The following is a 21255-nucleotide window of genomic DNA, read 5'->3' as shown; positions in this document are numbered from 1 at the left end:
ACACGTTATCCCGTTCGCGAGGGCATTTCGTTTCTATTCAACTGGCATCGTAGCGTTGTAAAGAAAAAATGTTATAATTGCATAACATAAAGACGATAAGCTTCAAAAATATTACAGGCTTCTCCAGGATGCCATGTTTTTGACTGATCTTATTTTAATGAAAATAATGTTGTTAAGTTCATTACGGAGGCGGATTAGTTCGATTAAAATAAAATCACAGATTTTTAACAATTCCGTACATTTTACCCTTAGATTTTACCCAATTTTAAATACAATTAATTTTATTGCCAAATATCTACCACATTTATCTTGCTTATCAGGTTTTTCTTGATTAGAACGCAAGGGCTAGATGGATGTGATTAAATGTTGAATAAAGTTTTTAAATGAGGAGATACTTACCATGGATCCAATAAAGTCCATGGAGATATCTACTAATAATTTACAACACATTTGGAAATCAATTAAAAAATTAAGAAAAAAACTCATTTAAAATGAAAAGGCAGTATTTTATCTTTCATTTAGGTACCTTCATGCTTACGAGTCTTCGAAAATATTTACATTTCTTTCTATTCCTATTATTGTGTAAGTATGTACGAGTACGAAGCCTCAAAATGTCTTGATATGTGATAGAAGTTTACAATTTCCACACAATTTCCTTCTTATAAAATATTTTTAGATAATTAATTACACGCAATGTCAACTCATTGTTTAGCACTACGTTTAGAAGGAAAATACACAACGCCGATACTAAAGCCATGTTTTAATACTGGCTTTATTCAGCAAAAGTGTGGAAATAGATAGGTACTTGGGTACATTAGAAAACGATTGATGTAGAATAGGTTATAGTAGACATAAAGCAAACCTTCATTATCATTACAATCGCAATAAAAATATATTACCATGACTTTTCCTGTAAATGTCGTTTTTATGATGTTTATCTACGTGTCAATAATTTTTATTACTATTTGTATTTTTAATAAGATTTGTGAAGATATTTTAACCAAGATTTTGTAGTAAATATGCACAGCTGTAACTTTTATAATTTGGATAATGTATTTAAAAGATTTAAGGTAGTAGAATTTCCAATATCGTTTGTAGGGCTATCCACATCGCAAGTGTTGGACGTCGAAAATGATTTAACTACTTGCGCCTTTCTGAAGACTATATATGAAGGGAAGCTCTTGGTCTGCATACAATGTATTCAATACATTTTGTTACTACACTTTACTAATAAATAACAAGTATTGATTGTTCACAGAAATTTGACGAAGCCCGTGAAATATCAGCGTCTCATAGAGCTTTTACCATAATTTCTAATGATGATCATTCTATAGAAATAACTTTTACACCAAAAACCGAATGTATATCCAAAGCAAAAAGAAGTAGAGAATTCGATAACAGATTTGTTTTTGACCTAAGATTAATAAAAGTAGATGGAAGCCGCTGCTGTTATAATGAATTGCATTCAGAAATCGGCAGATACTATATTAGTGGTCAATTTGAATATTGCAAAATAAGTCATACACCGGAAATAGTTAATTTTGGAGATGTGGTGATCAACACAAAAATAACTAAAACTATAAGAATTTGGAATGAGTCTAATCAAATGTCTGCCAGGATGATGTACAAAAGAGTAACAGGTTTTGAAGTAACCCCACAAAGTTTTAGTATTCCACCGAATTCTTCTAGGAAAATAACAGTTTCAATAAAGCCTACTTGCCTCAAACTGAGCAACAAAATTACTTTTGAAATAAGAAACCCTCATGACAAGTATGAAAAACCATTACACGATGAAGAGGAAACCGACACAAATTTTATAGAATATACAGTAAAATTTAAATTAAATGTCATTTACCAAAAAATAACAATAAAGACAAAGTTAGAATCGCTTCATAAATTACACGATGTTAACCCAGCTTACACGTATACAGGTGCTGAATTAGAACAGCATTTACAACGTAAAAATGTTGCTTTTAAACATTTACAAATATCAAAGTCATCCTATGCTAAAAAACCAATTTATGAAAAATTTACTACGGGAAAAGAAAGATGCTATTCATATACTTCAACGAAACCGATTCCTAATGACGGAAATTTCTGTAAAAAAACTAAGGAAGATATTCTTCCATATGATTTATTCGGCATCGTCTTCTCGCCTTTTTGTATTAATTTTGGCAGAGTTGGATTACTTACATATGGAGAACACGATTTAATTGTTCAAAATAAAACGAAGCATGAATTCTGTATCAATTTTTTAAAAGACAGCTGTGTCCTCTATGGACACGAACGAAAGAGATCTTTAAAAATAAAACTCCGTCCGCATAATGATAAAGTAATAACGATCCATTGCTTAGGATCTTTTGAAGGAAACCTTAACGGAACATTTGATTATATAATTAGTCAGAAATACTACAGAAAACACCCTTACAGTCTCCAAGTGGGAAACCCTGGTCTCATGCTCTATGATAAGTGTCTAAAATTTGGGATGGTAACCGCTGAAAGTTTTGTAACGTCGGTACCAATTAAAATATACAATCATTTTAATACTCCTGTAAATTTTAAATGGAATGAATTTCATTCAGATACACCATTCGAAATATCACCTACATCTGGAACAATACCTGAACATTCTTGTAAGATTTGTGATGTAACTTATGTGTGTAAAGCTACAAAAACTAAAAGTCACGAAGTGGATCTTGTATCGGAAGGGAATTACACAAAAATAATACCGGTGGAGCTAAATGTTATCACAAGAAAACTGACAATAAAATTTTTACAATTAGCCGTAGTTTTCAAAGACATTGCCTTAAATGTAGAGACAACAGAGATGGTAAAACTTGAAAATTCATCGCGAGAGATTGCCTTATTTCATGTAGTAGAGCCACTAATACCTGGCTTAAAAATAGAACCCATGTGTGGTATCATCCGCCCTAAAATGTTACTAAACTTTAAAATTACAGTAAAAATACCTTGTATCTTAGAGTTTTCATTTGATATCTATGTTAAAATAAATAACAAAGAGAATGTTATTCTACCAGTGAGTGGTAATGTTGTTGAACCTAAAATATTAATTCATCCAAAAAATATATTTATGTCCAGGGTTCCGTGCGATATGATCACATATGTTCCCGTTACTTTTCAAAATTTAAGCACATTACTTACATTTATAGAAATACTAGATACCGGTGATGAAAACATATTTAATGTGTATACGGCGGTAGGAAATGAAAAAAAGAGACTATTTGAATTTTCAATTGAAGGAGGACAGACGAAAATTGTGTTTATTAAAATTTGTGATGTTTTTCGACGAGAATATGAAATGTATATACCATTCAAAATAAATGGAATACTAGGTCCACCCTGCGAAGATACTTCGTCAACAGAACTTCGTTATTACATCGGTGATCATGAAAAGTACGTATTTTTTCATAGCGCACAGATTTCAAATACAACTTTGTTTTATCACATCTTTTTTTATAATGATAAGAAAATAAGAAGGTATTTTTTGCAGACAAGCATAAAATAAAGATGAATAAGCATTAATCTTACTACGAAATTTCTTTCCACAGATATTATGAAAATAATTCGAAGGTAAAATTGAAACCAGTTAACAAAGACATAAGTTACTGCAGATTGACTGGTGTTATTACTGTCCCATGGATTAATTTTTCAGTAGATAAATTTGAACTTAACTGTGGTACAAATAAAAACGCAAGATTAGACTTTACAATGACCAACGTGTCTAAGTACAATTTATATGTTACTATCTTAACATCGAAGTTGTCTCCAAATTTTACACTAGATTTGCATACAGCTGACAACCAGTCAATAATTAACGAAACCCATATAAAATTGGAATTGGATCGAGGAATGATAGCAAATTTTACTTTAAGCTTTCACCCAAAAAGCCATGGACGATTTGTATCTGTAGCATTATTATATCTGGATAAACAAATGACGATACCGTACTATAATTTAACTTTTATTGGAAAAAAACAGACACCTGATATGGTTCCAAGCACTCACAGAATTATTTTTCCTCCGTGCCACCCTAGCGAAGAAATATCTCGAAATATAACCCTTCGAATAGAATCAAAATCAAATATCGAAGACTTTTCCTGTTGTTCTAAAGAAGAAGCAAATATTATAGTAAAACTGATAGATTCCAACAATATAAAAGAAAACGATAAGTATTACACCGTCGTTTCCGTGAAAATTACAGCAAGCTGTAAAGTATCTTATGCAAGAAATATGACACTTAACTTTAGCCATATTAGTGGTTCATGTTGTGATGTTGAAGTCAGTTTTTGTTTCACATATTGTCCTTTGACATTACATACAAACAATTTTGTTACACCGAATGAAAATCCATATCCCTTTTATCCACTTGAAACACAAACTGACCTTTATGAATACATGGAGACGTGTACAAATTTTCTTGAGAAGTGGATGTTTCAACAAGGATTTAGAAGAGATTTATATCCCATAATTCCGGATACATTTCACGCTATTTCTTCAGCCTTATCATCTCAAGGTGGAGGTACAAAAACTAAGGGAATAAATGTATCCTATTTAAATTTTGTCAAAAGAATTGCAGGACCACTGATGAAACACGTCCGGAAAATAACGTAAGTCATATAATCAAACTAATCAATACTTATTAACTAATTAATAATTACTCGTTGTAATAGCTTCTTATTCTTATTATTAATTTTAAAAATAGTTTATCAGCTGCATCCCCTCGCTCTTGGTACTGCGGTATATCAGCAATGAACATAGAGTGGCTTGACTCCCGCTAACAACTAACTAAAAAAAAAATTGTGGTAGGACTATCCGTAAAGAAGATTTATCAATGCTCCCAAGACAGTCAGTGTCATAAATTCTACCTTCGACTCATAAACACTAGAAAACGACGGACTTATTCTGTTTTTAGTTTGATTTTCTTATTAACAATATATAAAAATGAATTGCAAAATGTGTTGGTAAGCGCATAACTCAAGAACGGCCGAACCGATTTCGATAATTCTTTTTTTATTATATTCCTTGAAGTACGAGGATGGTTTTTATGTAGAGAAAACGTAAATATGTACCACGGGCGAAGCCGGGGCGGACCGCTAGTTAACAATACGTAGGATATTAAAACATATTTAATGATATTTTTGCGTTTCATAATATTATAAATATCTACTATTAAGTATACAATCCTTTCTTTGTTTTTGTTATGTCATTTGTACGGGCTACGTAGGTACTCGCATTCAATTATTATGATCCAATATTACAATTCTCACAATATGTAATTAAATTGTTTTAATAAACTCCAATTTCGTATTTTCAGTGTAACTGGTGTCGATGAAAACTTCAAATTTATAAAGGAAATTCACGAAACATATCGTGAAATAATAAGTTTACTAAGATGCCGGGGTGCCAATTTATGGGTTTTACAAGCTAAATTTTTATTAAGTTACGAACAATTCATAATTTACTCTGAAAATGTTACGCCAAAATGCAATGCTGATATCATTCTAACACAGGAGTTAATATCAGATGTTACTCTATTCAATAGACTAAACAAACAGAGCTGGATTGATTTTATTTTACAAAGTTATAAAGTTTTTGTAATGGATAGCTGTTTTTTCGATTGTGTTTGCGTTAGTTCGCAGCCACGAGATGTCGTAAAAGTTATTATTGATTGGTTTAATGAAAATATATCACACCAACATGCTACGCTGCGAGGGAAAGAAAAACCAGTAAAAACCATAACAAACATAACTACTGATCTTTCGGACGGTGTTGCGTTTATATCAGTTATTTTGACCTTCTGTCCATTCATGGCTAATCATTTTACACTGTTTTGTGAGATAAATAATACCGATTCTAATAGTTGCATTATTAATAACGCATGTCTTGTTATTGAAGCCTTGAACCTTCTGAGACTTTATTTTCCAATAAGTACAAAAGATTTCTTACAGCCAAATTATTTACTCATGTTATTTTTGTCAATTCACTTATATGTTACGTTACCCATGTTTACGCCTAGAGATACTGTACAATTTTATCCCCCTCTTCTCAGAAGCTCTACTCGACAAGTTGCTATAAATCCCTCAAGTCAGGAATCATTAATTTTCAATCATATAATCCTTCAGAATACAAAGAATAATTTTACCGTTGAAAAGGCATCTCCACCTGATAATGGTAAAAAAATGTTTCTCAGCGTGAAATATAATGCTAATTTTACGGAAAAAGAAACAGCTGTTCTTCTTGTGCATGGATATAATAAAACAAGAATATTTGACACTTACATAGTATTTATACTACATGGCTACATAGGTTTATTGAACCCAATTAGGAAGTGTAAAGTCACAGGTCCCTTGTATCGGCCGAACAGAGTAGATGTTCTGGTAGCTTCGCCTTTTGCCGTAACGGCAACGTTTAAACTATTTCTAACCGATATTGAACCTACAATTCCAATTGAGTACAAGGAGGAAGTCAAACCAAGGTTCTTTATACGACGCCTAAATCTTATAGACAAAGAGATTTCTCTCACAGGAATGCCTAAAGAGAGTGGACAGGAAGTGCAAGAACATAAATTGTATTTTCAAATTATATGTTTAAGTACTCAACTTGGCAATTCGTGGGTTTGGTTTAAAAGTGAAATTGGCGAATTTTACATTAAAATAACAACTCAAGCACGGTGGGATTTAGCAATTGACACCTTACAAGCTAAAGTAAGAACCTGGCCCATGGACCCTTGCAGCTGTGGCGAGGCCTGTGAATGTTATAGAACAACAGTTTTAACGATCCCACATAAAAATGAATTAATGCTAAAATCACTACGTTATTCATTACTCGAACATGCCTCGGAAACTATGATGCAAGTTTATGACCAACTAATAGGTGTGTAAAGTTTATTATATTGCCAAAATTTGTACTCGATTCAGATTGTTTATAAGTTTTTTTTTCAGAGACGGCTACTGGTAAAATAATTTTGAGCATGTTACTAAGTGAAGGCGGAACAAATTTATCAGATGTGCAACACATATTACGCAGTGAAAGCTCATATAGAATCACATCCCGCGCTCTGTTACCACGTTTGGATCGCATCACTTTATTGCAACATACAAACGCTATCCTCATACTACCTGTAACAATCCCAGCCCAAGATAAGTCAGAAAAATACTCAGTTACTCTTACTTCCGACTGCGGAATGGACATCCGCACATACAGAATACTTTTCATTGAGTCGTCACCAAGTGAATAATTGTTTTTATATAAAGCGTAACATTCACAGAAAGAATCAAGCTATGTATATAAACAATAGTGCGTATCTCCATTGTTTGCATTATACCTTCTATGTGCATTGCGTGTTTAATGTTTATATCTACTTATTACTTATACCTGAGGTAACGGAAGAGATAACTGAGGATTTCACTATTACTATACACATAATATAGATACATACATACTGATATCCTGCTAATTAAGATTCTTAATTGTTAAATTTAAAATGCATATTATGTTGATGAAGTAGCAAAGTTCAACATTGAATTTGAAATTCGAATAGTATTATAGATATAGTTCAGGATCCATCGCCCATTTTTGCACTTGATTACTATCAAGCTAATTTTCCGTGAGTAGCTTTATTTTGATGAGACGCCCAATAATTTCTTGTACGAAACTCTCGATTGTGGTAGCTTTAAGCTTACAGAGGTAACAAGGATAAAATGTTTTGATTAGATGGTTCTCAAATATTTATTACGTAATTTGTAGGACAATATGTCTGTTGAATTATATAAATATTAACTAAGTAAAAACAAAAAAATCACATTGGAAAGAGGGGACTCTTTGATCAAACCATAGATTTTGTAGGACAAATATTTTTTCGAATAATTTAGATAATTATCTTGAGATTGAACAAAAAAAATATTCAGTTTGTAATAAATATTTGAGAACCATCAAATCAAAACATTTTATCCTTGTTACCTCTGTAAGCTACCACAATCGAGAGTTTCGTAAAAGAAATTATTGGGCGTCTCATCAAAATAAAGCTACTCACGGAAAATTAGCTTGATAGTATAAATCAAGTGCAAAAATGGGCGATGGATCCTGAACTAATATTGTTTAAATTGAATATCAATTGATTTTGTATAAATTAATAATACCTATACTAAGATTTTGAAAGTAACTCGAAATTTTCAACAAATGCTGTAAACTGACCTTCAATGTATACTTATTGAATATTTTCGTACCTATCTGTATAGGCAGTTATTATAATAAATTACAGATATAAAGTTGCATAATAATGCAGTAGTTATTGTTAGGAAATAACGTTCTTTTATAAACATTGTTTAATAATTGTACTACGATTGATTTTTTTTTTAAATATCCGTGTTCTTATAAAAAATGAATTTGTTTGTCGACTAACAATCTAATTCGATGACGAAAACAGCATGATATATACTAGCGTAAATAATTTGTATTATTGTTAATTAGATTTTACTCTTGAAAATACATTTTTGACCTTGATAAAGCAGTTAGTTTTATTTTTGCACGATCAATTACATATTTTTACTCAAAAACAACTTCCTGACGATTTGAAAAAAAAAGTACAAGCACGACAAATATATTGCTTTAACAGATAGTTAGCTAGAGTTCCTACCTATTAAAAAAAGCTAAAATAATAAAGCCCTGTAGAGCAGATATACATAACTATATTATAAGTAAAGATTATAAAATTATTCTTTAATTTCTTCCATTTTATTTCACATGTCATGTCAAAATATCACTATTATATACATACCTAATACTTTATATCATGAACAGACAGACCTGTAGCATAAAATATAATACTCTTGCGACCCTGTAGCACAGCCTGTAGTCAGATATATTTAACCGACGTTCCCAAAAACCGAGAAACCGCACACAGCACTGTAAATCTCTATTTTTACATGATGAATGTTATGTCTCAACTTTTCTTATTATTGGAAGCCCAAAATATATTTATTATACTGTTTAATCACGCGACTTAAGAGTTAAGAAATAAAAGTCCGATTGTAATTTCAGGATAATTTGTTAGAATAAAGATTATTTTAATATAATACGATTAGGAAGCATTCTTTGTCGCGTTGCAAAGATTGTATAGGAAATGAATAGAGGGGTTACTGGTACGGTACCGCGCCACCTGTCGCCTTGACAAAACAATTTATTACGCTTCACCGAGCTGTACTTTTCATATCATTTTATTTGATAATACTAGGTTCTGGGAGCACGAAATCTATCATAATATATTATTTTGTTCTTAATTCATTATATTTTGTAATCTAAAAATCAAATAAAAATCAGGAAATAAACGTAAAGAATACTAAGGTCTTGCATAACAGTTTATGCTGTAATATTAAGTATATTTTCATCAGCTACCCGTTTCAGGTTTTGGAGCATAGCATGTTAGGTTGAAGAGAAAGTGAAATAACCAGAGTCAATTTCTTTTATATTTTATTGCGTTTTTATCAAGTACTCGATAAGTTAAACAAATCGAACGTTGTTTACGATATTTCTCCTGTCTACATCACTGCATCGCCAATTAAAAATACTTTCTCCACTATTCTTCAAAAAACCTAAATGCATGAGGCTTCTGTTAATAATATTTTGCAGCAGTGGCGCTTTTGGCACAACTACTTAGTGAAAGAGCTAATCAGTGACATACGCACACATATTTTTTGTATTGAGTTTTAAAATTTCCCACCGTCCTATTCGTCTCCTAAGTCCTAAACCGTCCTATTTATGGCTGAATCTGATCAATTGCTAAAGCAATTGATAATTGATAAAGAATGCTTCCTAATTCCTAAAAGAATGCTTACTATTAGTTTTGTTTATCTAATGTGTCGATGTTATTAATATTAATATGTAAATTGCGGTATTACGATTTACGAAGCTCTGCAATGTGTTTGATATAGAGGTAGTATCATAAAAACTTAAATTTCCATCTAGAATTAAAGAAATCCAACTCATTTTTTATCGTATATATCTATTAATTAATTATAATCACATTTTATTGTAAAAAAATAATTAACAAAATAATCTGCCATCAGATTAATTTAACATTATGAATACCTACATAATTATTATATTTCTATATTTTTGCGATTTACAAAAAAATATAAATTGACGTCGACGCTGGTGCCTAACGTAGAAACGCTTCGGTTCTGTCTACAGCGCCAGTGGTAGAAAGCTGGGCGGCGAGTATAAATCTGCATCTCGTGTGGATCACGACCATTGTCTCGTTATCCGTCCCATCGGCCTCAAGTGCCCCCTACTTATATGACCTATAATAAATTCTCTTATTTGCCTGGTTGACGTTCTGTGTAACAGTGCAGTGCAATGGATTCCCAGCAGTTTCGCGAGTTTGGAAAAGCTGCTATAGATTTTGTAGCTGATTTTTATGATAACATTCGTGACAGGTGAGTTGATTTCATGTAATAAATAGTTATAAACATTATTTCTTTTGTAATCTAGCAAATATCAATTATAAAAATAATAATTATAAACAGAACTTAATAACAGTAGCTGGTGCATGATAGTAGAATTTTCTTACAGATAATAAACCAACTCCAAAAATTGAACTTTGTTCTAATGCATATTTCAGTGCCTCTCTTTCATTTATTTCTGCCTTTTAGTTTTTCATAATATTACTTTCTTAGATTACTTTCAATAGAGTGAGTTATCAGACCTATGTTATATCATAATTGTATATTTACGAAATAATAATTAACTAAAGATTCATTTATATCGATAGTATGATAGTTTTGGAAACATTAAACTTACATTGTAACACGAGAATTTTATAGAGATAGAGCGGTTTTAGTCGCTTTAGATGACTCTACAATTACCAGCTTCTGAAAAATTATATCATTTTTAATTACTATATTCTATTATTTTTAAACTATAAATGTATGTAGTAGGTTCTTACCTATTATGAAAAATAATTACATCCAAAGAATAATAATATCCTAATTGTGGTCGCCCAGTGGTCGAATTTGACAAAAATTTGGAATGTGTTAAATTTTTTTTATTGGCGGAATGATGTATGTTTTCCATATTACACATACGTAATTGGCATTCAGCACAAACAATAAGAGAGCCAAATTTCATACTCTATTGAGTAGAGAATGAAATTTGGCTCATTTATCGTATAATAGAGTCTCTTACATAATAATAGTCAATAGATAATATATTACAAAAATAACAATCGTTTTTATCACAATACACTAGAGATGTTATTCCTAAGTACATCAACACATGCAATGTCGTTGCAACATGCGATGGATTTTTACTGGACCTATTCTTACAACCTCTGGGATTCGGTCATTACATGAACGAAGTATTCCATCAATTAAAATATAATTGTTATACTGATTACACAACACAATTGTGAACCTAGCATATAATAAAAGGCAATTTTTTCCTTCGATCTCTATTGTTTGTTTTATGCAAAATAATTATTAAGTATTAGCTACTGTTGTTCATTATTTAAAGTGTGTCATGATTATCAACATGATTAATAGAAAATATTGCAATGGCAAAATAAACTACTGGTATTCCTTTATATTTGTAGGTATTTAGAAATTCCTGAACTTTATGTTATTGACATTATTATAAATAATTTATAGGGATGTTTTACCATCGGTGGAACCAGGACATTTACTAAAAAAGTTGCCAGAAAATGCGCCTGAGCAACCTGAAGATTGGCAAACCGTTTTTAAAGATTTCACCAGCACAGTAGTGCCAGGGGTAAGAAAAATATTTATTAAAATTTATAAATATAGTAAATTCTAACGACATTGTGATATAGATAAGTTTATTATTTTTTTAGACCACGTTATGGCATTCACCACAGTTCCATGGATTTTATCCTACTGGTACTTCATTTCCTAGCATCATTGGCGGACTATTAAGTGATGGCCTTGGAGTCGTGGGACTAACCTGGGTATGTAAAAATGCATTTCAATTATAACTAATATGATTTTAATTTAAACTGATAAGACTATTGTATAATTTTGCGTCACAGATGGCGAGCCCTGCTTGCACGGAATTAGAAGTGGTAACTATGAACTGGCTTGGAAAACTATTCGGTTTGCCGGAAGAGTTCTTGAACTGCTCTTCAGGTCCAGGAGGCGGTGTAATTCAGGTAAAATATTAAGTAAACCTGATGCAATTTGTTAGTACCGCGTATTACGTTATTAATATTAGTATGTACATATAATAAACGCAATATATTTCAGGGCTCTGCAAGTGAAGCTACCATTGTGTGCCTATTGGCTGCAAAGGATAAAATGACCCGACGACTCAAGAAACTGAATCCTGAAATAGATGAAGAGCTCACTAAAATTAAGTTTATCGCTTACACGTCCGATCAATGCAATTCATCGGTTGAAAAGGCTGGAGTTCTTGGTTCCATGAAAATGAGACTTTTGAAAGCTGATGCCTCTGGAAGGTTGCGTGGGGAAACTCTCAAAAAAGCATTCGAAGAAGACAAAGCTAAGGGTCTCATACCGTGTTATGTTGTTGCAAATTTAGGAACAACTGGCACATGTGCTTTTGATCCTCTGTACGAGCTCGGTCCTGTATGTCAAGAAGAAAACGTTTGGTTACATGTTGATGCAGCATACGCTGGTGCAGCTTTTATTTGCCCAGAGTATAGAGATTTAATGAAGGGTGTAGAATACGCTGACTCTTTTGATGTAAATGCCCATAAATGGCTGTTGGTTAACTTTGATTGTTCAGCGTTATGGGTTAAAGATTCGTACGATCTTATTAATGCATTTGATGTACAAAGAATTTACTTAGACGACGTTAAAGCGAAAGTAAAAATCCCAGACTATCGTCACTGGCAGATGCAATTAGGCCGCCGCTTCAGAGCTTTAAAGCTGTGGATGGTCTTAAAAATTTATGGTGCTGAAGGTTTACGGGCCCATATAAGAAATCAGATTAGCCTAGCACAACATTTTGCTAAATTAGTTCGAGCTGATGATAGGTTTATTGTTGAACCTGAACCAGCTATGGGCTTGGTGTGCTTTAGGCTCGTGGAAGGGGATATTTTAACCAAGAAATTATTAGACAATTTAATACAGAAGAAACAAATATTTATGGTTGCTGCTTCGTGCAAGAATCGATTCATCATACGTTTAGTTATTTGTTCTCAGTTCACGAATAAAGATGACATAGAAGTGAGCTGGAAACTAATAAAAGATGAAACTGATAAATTAATTCCGAATGATAAAGTACACAGTAAATCACAGTCTATTTCATCTATTAATCACATTCAAAATATCAGTATTTGTGAAAAGTCTAAATAAGTTTATTATATAGAAGTGTGCTTATATGGAAGCAACAATATCTGCTTACTGTAAATAAAAATTATCCCTAGTAATTATATAAGGTTTGTTTTAGCTTATCTGAAAAGGTTTGAGTACTATTTTTTGTGAATATGATAATAATTAATTTAAAGAAAAAATAAATAAAACATAAACGTGTTATTCTTTTTATTCTTTCCATCATTTTTCTACAAAAATATATCCCATCTTGTATGCCTTCAATTATGTTATTTTAGTATCTAATATGATATATTTATTAATTCATTATATACAACTACACTTGCTCTTCATACAGAGGCCGTAAGAATATCCTTTATCTAAGCAATGCTCCTGACAGACCCGATCTTCAATAGGTTCCTCTTCATTATATTCACATGACACAAAGGTTGGATAACTGATAACTGAAAATTAACATATAATTTATTCAATTAATTTAAGTGGTTTATTTATTTATTTTTATTGTGCTGTGCCAAAATAATATAAGAAAAAGTACGTTAAAACACTTATACTAAAACATTAAACATACAACAAAGAAGGTGGCCTTATTAGGTACTAACTATTGTTATATCTCTTCAAATTGGTTTAATGCATGAAACAATAGCAGTGCATTCAAATGCTTATAATAAATATTATTTATACAGACAGAGTAAACAAATTTATTTTAGATTTTGTATATCATTGTAGCTTTTAAATAACTGCTATTATTAGCTTCGTTCACGTTAAAGTTTCGATGAAAATACATATGAGAGTTAATATTTATGTTCATACATTTCTTACGCAATTTTTAGTAAAGGTTGCATCAAATGAATACGTACCACTTTCTTGAGAAGGGTCTTTCACTTTCGGTGAAATTTCGTCCTGTTTTTCGAAGACTGGCTCCGTTTTAATTACACTGCTATCTCTTGGAAATGCATTTACATCATTCACCAATAAAAAGGCGATGCCAAAAAACAAAATACTAATTCCTTTTAAATGCATTTTTGTATGATTTTTTTAACTTTCACAAAACGTCCTACAATCTGTGCGCACCGACACGGAATGAATTATTGAAGATACGCTAATACAAGACAAAAGCAGTACAAATATTGCTACTTATACGTGCCTATACGCAATCCTTGGTAATTAATGACGAATACCAATGAGTCTGCGCATATTTAAGGTCAAACTGGTAACAGGGTTTAACTGTAGACTTACACGAAACTGTGAGTCATATTAGTAAGTAGGTAATAAGACTAATGGCTAATGGTTGTAATGTTATCTATTGTAAACAAATATTAAATGACACATTGTTTTTCTTGCTAATTAAATGAAATGGGTATTTTTTTGTATTCTATCACTGAATTACAATTTATGTAGGTATTTCTACCTACCTACATTTCTGCATTTTCTTTTTTGGTTTTAATGAACCTGCGCAATAAATTATACATACTTATATTATACATAATATATTATACTTGTATAATATGTATACCATAAAATATCTTTCCTAAAATAATAAAATAAAAATTAATTTGGTTGCACAAGCCAGTCACGGTCGCGACGCGGTCGGTGCAAAAAAAGAACATCGACATCGACTAGAAATAGACATCTACACTAATTAGTAATAATTAGTTACTAGCAATAATTTGTTTGTTTGTTTGTTTTAATGCGCTAATTGTTGGATTGGTAGGTCAGGTACCTACGCTACGTGATCCCCGAGTGATATAGGCGATAGCCTACCTATAATATGTAGGTACATATTTGTACTTCGAGTGAAGCCGAGCCAGGCGGACAGATAATAAAATGATTAAAAGAAACCAGTACCTAAATAGGAGTAAATAATTATGTTTTATTATTTCACATATAGCTGCTGGAAGTAACGTCGGTGATATTCTTTGCAAAAGTTTGAGAGCTATTATGCACCTACGCAATATGCGGTATCCGTATAGGTACATATATAGGTACTAAATAATTTTTTTTTCAAATGTAACTAACTAAGGTAACGGCACCAGTCGTGGACAAGCATCCAGTAATGGACAAAATAAATATTAAATTTAAATATTAAGACCAATATTAACATTATATAATTTGGCAATACTTAAAATAAAAGTTTGGTTCATAAGCTATCAAAATACGACATTTCATCTTATTCGGCCAAAATGTTTGAAGATGGCAGAACGTTATGTTTAGTTGCTGCGACTCGTTTCGAAGAAATCCGTTTTTACTAAGAAAATCCTTAAGGAAGTGAGGACACAATTTTGGTTATAAGAATTTTTGTATAAATGTCAGCAAAATTTGATATTACTTTTATTTATAGTAGTTAAGTGTACGAAATATTACACGATTTAGTATCATGATAGGTTATGTTGTTTAAAAAAAATTCATCAGTGTCCATAACTGGATTTAATTCTATGGATATATCCATTTATGGACATATGTCGAAAATAAACTTTTTTTAAAGGTATTAATTACATGCGCTTTTCTGTATTGTCTTTTCTTTCTGATTAATAATATACCTATCACGACCATTTCAAACAAAGGGTTCCAATATTGTACAACAATTGTCCATGACTGGATTTGCTTTGGTTCCTATAATGGACATTGATATTTCTTGTTAAAATTACACTAATGGGTCCAACAACATAATATCTATCTAAACATGAAGAATATATTTTAGAACAATGGGTCATTATGTGCTGTGCGACTTGTTCTCGGCTTCATTCTCTATCACTGCGTAGAGAAGTCGCATACTTATGCGTATTGTAACTCATCTATCATAGAGAGTTCTCTGATGAACTGTTTGGATCGTTGTCTGCTGCTAAATTCCACCACCATATAGCACACACGCTTAAATTTCATCCACACCATCTTGGCAACAGTTTAAAAAAAAGCTTTTTGCCTCATGCTACAATTTGATGGACCGATCAGATTAAGGCTGCTGGCGGATTCAGATTGGCGATTCACTTCACGAGTGTAGCGGAATGCCAGGAAACAGAGAGATATGGCGGACCATCGTGAAGCGGGTAACATCTACCCCCCTAGACGATATGACGAAGAAGAAGAAGTCCCAAAATGGATGGAATGGCAGTACTTTTTTTAGTTATATTTTTCATCCCTGACTTATTGAGAAAAAAAAAACCATATTGGTGTTTTTTAACGGGCATAACTCGTATTTAACCATGCATTTGTCCAATTTTTGCCTAGAAAATGAAAATTAGGACTGTTTTAAATATTATAAGTATGCAAAATAATTAATAAGTACTATTTTTTATAAATACATCCCCGATTTATTGTATTCCAATCATCATTTTCAAGATTCTATTGATAACTATAAGTCTTCTCCAAGTGTAAATAACTGGAGAAACGACATTAGGTACAGTCCATAAATGGGTGTTCATAACTGGATGTTGTCCAAAACTGGGTGTCCATCATTAGATTTTTCACTGTCCAAGACTGGTGCAAAAAAGTGTTTTTTTAATTTATAAATAACTTCATTATTTATGCATTGTAATCTTTTTTCTAACATTGGTTACGTTAAACTAACATTGAACTAAAGGTATAACTAAACAATATCCAATAAAGTTAAAAAACCTACGAGAAATTTGCAAAAAACTTCAATTTTTTCCTTAATCTGTACAAGACTGGTGCCGTTACGTTAATATAAAATAACTAGATTTCCGCCCGCGGCTTCGCCCGCGTTTTCAAAGGAAAACACGCATAGTTGCCGTTCCCGTGGGATTTCCGGGATAAAACCTATCCTATGTGTTAATCCAAGTTACCCTCTATATGTGTGCTAAATTTCATTGTAATCGGTTCAGTAGTTTTTACGTGAAAGAGTAACAAACATCCATACATCCATACAAACTTTCGCCTTTATAATAGTTTAAGATATAAGATAAGATATAAGATAAGATATTATTATAACACATTAACTTATATTTGCGTAAGTAGGAAGGCATATACTACCTAACTCCTAAGTACTTACGTACTTAGAAAAGGAATGAAAAATATAGATTTTTCAACTGGATCACTAATTATTTACGTGCAAATATATTTTGTACAATACACGAATCTTTGCGGCATGGTACCTATCTCAACTAGGCAAAACTTGATACTTGCAAAACGTGATTTTTGAAAGTTTTTACTCGATTTTGTTATCAGTGACATCTATTTTAGAATTATGAAAATGTATAAGGGAGACCGGGTTTGGTTGTCTCACGGGTTGTTTGTCACAGCGGTCTTAACACAAAACTGAACTATCGAATAAGTCTGTTGAACAGCGTGGCAAGAGCGATACAGTGAAAACGCTGTCCCAACTTCGCGTCAGACCGCTCCGATCTGCCGTGAGGACCTCACACGTGTTTATTGTTTTCGCACAGCAAAAGTAAATTTTTGTGCTGCTGTGTCGAACCTCGTAATTATACGTTCTTGTTTTACAGTAATAATCTTTCAGTTCATTTGATGATGATGAAATGTGTTTTATAATATCGTAGTATAGTTTTTTAGATATTCATTGATCGGAATTTATTTTCAATTTTATTTTCATAAAACGTGTTATGGGGCTCGTTGTCACAAATTTTCGGGGGCTGGTTGTCACCTATCAACCAGCCCCCTGTATGCGAGATGACTTTAATTGCGTTTTGAGGTTGTTTGTTTTAGCCGTAAATTTTCAATCAACACCGGAAAATCACCCTAACAAACCTACTGGAAGTCCATCTGTCCTTGATGACTCTATATTGACTCACGTTTATTATTGTTTGCTAAAATTGTGATTGATTAATATTCAGACTGAAATAAAGACCGTAGACACGGTTTCATTTGGTTAAGAGTTCTTAATTAAAAATTATTCCGTAAAATTATAAGACCAAAGTGTGACTTTCTATTTATAAATTGCCTGTTATTTAGTACGTGACTACCTACCCTAGGCATTGTGACAACCATGCCTGACCCGGGGTTATAAGTCACATTTTTCTTTAGAGTGAAAATACAAAATATTTCTACAACTGATAATATTACACAAAAATACGTTTATTTATTTTGTAACAGAATAATTACACTATCTTTTTAGTGGGAGTCGAGCATGCTTCGGCACGAATTGGGCCACGCTCGCACCGGGGAAGGTACCACACCCTCACAGAATATCGGCGCCATAGTGACAGTTTACTGTCGCGTTCCGTACGGTGAGTGAGGGGTCCGGAGGCCCTCATCCCTTCCCATCCCCTTCCCATCCTCTCCTTCCCTATCCTCATTCCCTCCCATCCTCGCCCCTTCTCCCTAACTCCTTCCAAATCCCTTTATCCTTCCAATATTTCTTTTATCACAACATGCAAGCGGCTTTATCAGGTTGTTTACCCCAGGAGGGTACCGGCACAAGCTGTGCAGGAGAATCCCTCCCACAGCGTCCGCGCTGTGGCAGCCCGTCGTACTCTGGGGCGGGCATAAATCCGCATTCTCTTACATCTAGGGGTAAAAACAATAGACGCAAAACATCTTCATGCTCTATGCTCTCCGTGGACTTTTGCAATATCCGAGGTCTCCACAGCAACTTAAATGCTGTTCATCATCACCTTGAAACGGCTAAGCCGGCATTGCTTTTTCTGACAGAAACTCAGATTTCCTCTCCTCCAGACATGGCCTATCTTACGTATCCAAGCTACAAACTTGAACATGCTTTCGTCCCACGCGCTGGTGTCTGCGTGTATATTAGGAATGACATTTGCTGCCGACGTCTCTGCACATATGAAGCTAAGGGTCTGTCCATTATCTGGTTACATATTGAATTTAGGGATCGCTCCCGTATATATGCTTGCCTCTACAGGTCCCATAGCGGAAACACCGCCACGGAACAACTATTCGAACATGTTCAGACGACGTCCGACAGACTGATGCAGCAATTCCCATCTAGTGAGCTAATTGTGTTGGGCGATTTTAACGCTCACCACTCCGACTGGCTTGGGTCTCGGGTAACCGACCACGCAGGGAGGACATCTTATAACTTCGCATTGTCATATGGTCTCACACAACTGGTCACCGCACCTACACGTATACCTGACATTGACGAACATAGCCCCTCTTTACTGGACTTGCTCCTGACCACACACCCTGGTGACTATAAGGTATCCGTTGAGGCACCGTTGGGATCGTCAGACCATTGTCTGATCCGCAGTGTAGTCCCTGTCAGTCACGTCCAACGGCAAGCACAGGCTGCCTGCCGCCGAGTTTGGCATTATAAATCAGCCGACTGGGATGGGATGCGTACATTCTTCGCATCTTACCCATGGGGCCGAGTTTGCTTTTCGACGGATGATCCGAACGACTGCGCCAACTCTGTTGCCGATGTGGTCCTGCAGGGTATGGAACTTTTTATTCCATCCTCTGTAGTTCCCGTCGGTGGCAAAACTAAGCCCTGGTTTAATCGCTCCTGCACCAAGGCATCTCACCGCAAACAGGAGCAATTCCAAGCTTGGGCTAATGCGCAGTCGTTATCTGATCCCAACACTAGAGCACTTAAAAAAAAGTACAACTCCGCCTCCAGGGCCTACAAAAAAGAAATTGCCATGGCGAAGGCTAGTTATATAAATAGACTTGGGCAGAAACTTGCCAAACTTCCATCGGGAACCCGGGCTTTTTGGTCGCTTGCTAAAGCTATTCAAAACAACTTTAGTCGATCCTCATATCCACCTTTGCGCAGAGAAGATGACACTTTGGCTCACTCTGCTAAAGACAAGGCTGACCTCTTGGGCTCTATCTTTGCAGCGAATTCTAACTTGGACGACAAAGACGCCTCACCGCCTTCCATCCCAAAGTGCAATTTCTCGATGCCGGAAATCCGGTTCACGCAAAGAGCTGTACGAAAAGCGCTCCTCTCTTTGGACACTTCTAAATCGAGTGGGCTTGATGGCATTTCACCATCTGTACTGAAAACGTGCGCTCCCGAACTTACACCGATTCTGACGCGCCTGTTTCGGCTCTCATACTCAACGCGTATCTTTCCGAATTCGTGGAAGACTGCCTTGGTGCACCCGATCCCAAAAAAAGGCGATAGCACTGATCCAGTAAACTATAGACCTATCGCCATAACCTCCATACTCTCCAAAATAATGGAAAGCATTATTAACTGCCAGCTCCTGGGTTACTTAGAAGAAAACCAGCTACTAAACGATCGCCAGTATGGCTTTCGTCACGGTCGTTCTGCTGGAGACCTTCTCATCTATTTAACCCACAAATGGGCGGAAGCAGTTGAGAGTAAGGGGGAAGCGTTGGCTATAAGTTTGGACATCGCCAAGGCCTTCGATCGGGTTTGGCACAAGGCACTTATCTCCAAACTTCCATCTTACGGACTACCTGGGGGATTGTGCGATTGGGTCGCTAGCTTTCTCAATGGCAGGAGCATCAAGGTCGCTGTCGACGGTTCATGCTCCGCACTTCTGCCGATAAATGCTGGTGTGCCCCAAGGCTGCGTGCTATCTCCAACGCTGTTCCTCCTGCATATCAATGATATGTTGCAAACCAGCAACATACATTGCTATGCGGATGACAGCACTGGAGATGCCAGTTATTCCGGCCATGCAAAATCCTCTAAGGAGACTATAGATGAGTGTCGAACGAGCCTTGTCTCTTCCATTGAGACCTCCTCGGAACAAGTCTCAGAATGGGGTAGACTAAACCTCGTGGAATTCAACCCCAAGAAGACACAGGTCTGCGTGTTCTCGGCAAAAAAGTCTTCCTTTGGCAATGCACCCCGCTTTCAGGGCACTACCCTAAGCATTTCACCCTACATCGGAATCCTTGGCGTTGATATTTCGAGAGACGTCCAATTTCGCGGTCATTTGGAAGAAAAAGCTAAACTGGCTTCTAAAAAGTTGGGTGTGCTCAATAGATCGAGGCAATACTTCGAGCCAAATCACCT

General features: G+C 34.3%; 3 protein-coding genes across 3 annotated transcripts; 2 read left to right on the top strand and 1 right to left on the bottom strand.

The window, feature by feature from the left end:
• The first annotated feature begins 1019 nt into the window (after window positions 1-1019).
• Window positions 1020-7258, top strand: LOC149910372 (uncharacterized). Its single transcript, XM_090108862.1, has 5 exons — window positions 1020-1184; window positions 1259-3414; window positions 3570-4628; window positions 5336-6894; window positions 6963-7258. The coding sequence occupies exons 1-5, from the start codon at window positions 1020-1022 to the stop codon at window positions 7256-7258; spliced, it is 5235 nt and encodes a 1744-aa protein (XP_089964988.1).
• Window positions 7259-10252: 2994 nt separating this feature from the next.
• On the top strand, window positions 10253-13527 carry amd (alpha methyl dopa-resistant). Its single transcript, XM_090113081.1, has 5 exons — window positions 10253-10454; window positions 11664-11784; window positions 11867-11980; window positions 12062-12181; window positions 12276-13527. Exons 1-5 carry the CDS (start codon window positions 10375-10377, stop codon window positions 13347-13349), a joined length of 1509 nt encoding a protein of 502 aa, XP_089969207.1. The 5' UTR covers window positions 10253-10374; the 3' UTR covers window positions 13350-13527.
• LOC149910370 (uncharacterized) lies at window positions 13521-14545 on the bottom strand. The gene is made up of 2 exons (XM_090113091.1): window positions 14183-14545; window positions 13521-13768 (listed from the first exon to the last, which is right to left on the bottom strand). The coding sequence occupies exons 1-2, from the start codon at window positions 14343-14345 to the stop codon at window positions 13632-13634; spliced, it is 300 nt and encodes a 99-aa protein (XP_089969217.1). The 5' UTR covers window positions 14346-14545; the 3' UTR covers window positions 13521-13631.
• Between the last annotated feature and the right edge of the window lie 6710 nt (window positions 14546-21255).

This window comes from Colias eurytheme, chromosome 2 (genome assembly GCF_061535395.1).
Source record: "Colias eurytheme isolate Ceu_HAF_F1 chromosome 2, ilColEury1 Martin Lab GWU primary, whole genome shotgun sequence".
Taxonomy (NCBI): Eukaryota; Metazoa; Arthropoda; class Insecta; order Lepidoptera; family Pieridae; genus Colias; species Colias eurytheme.
This window is presented reverse-complemented; position numbering and strand designations above follow the sequence as displayed.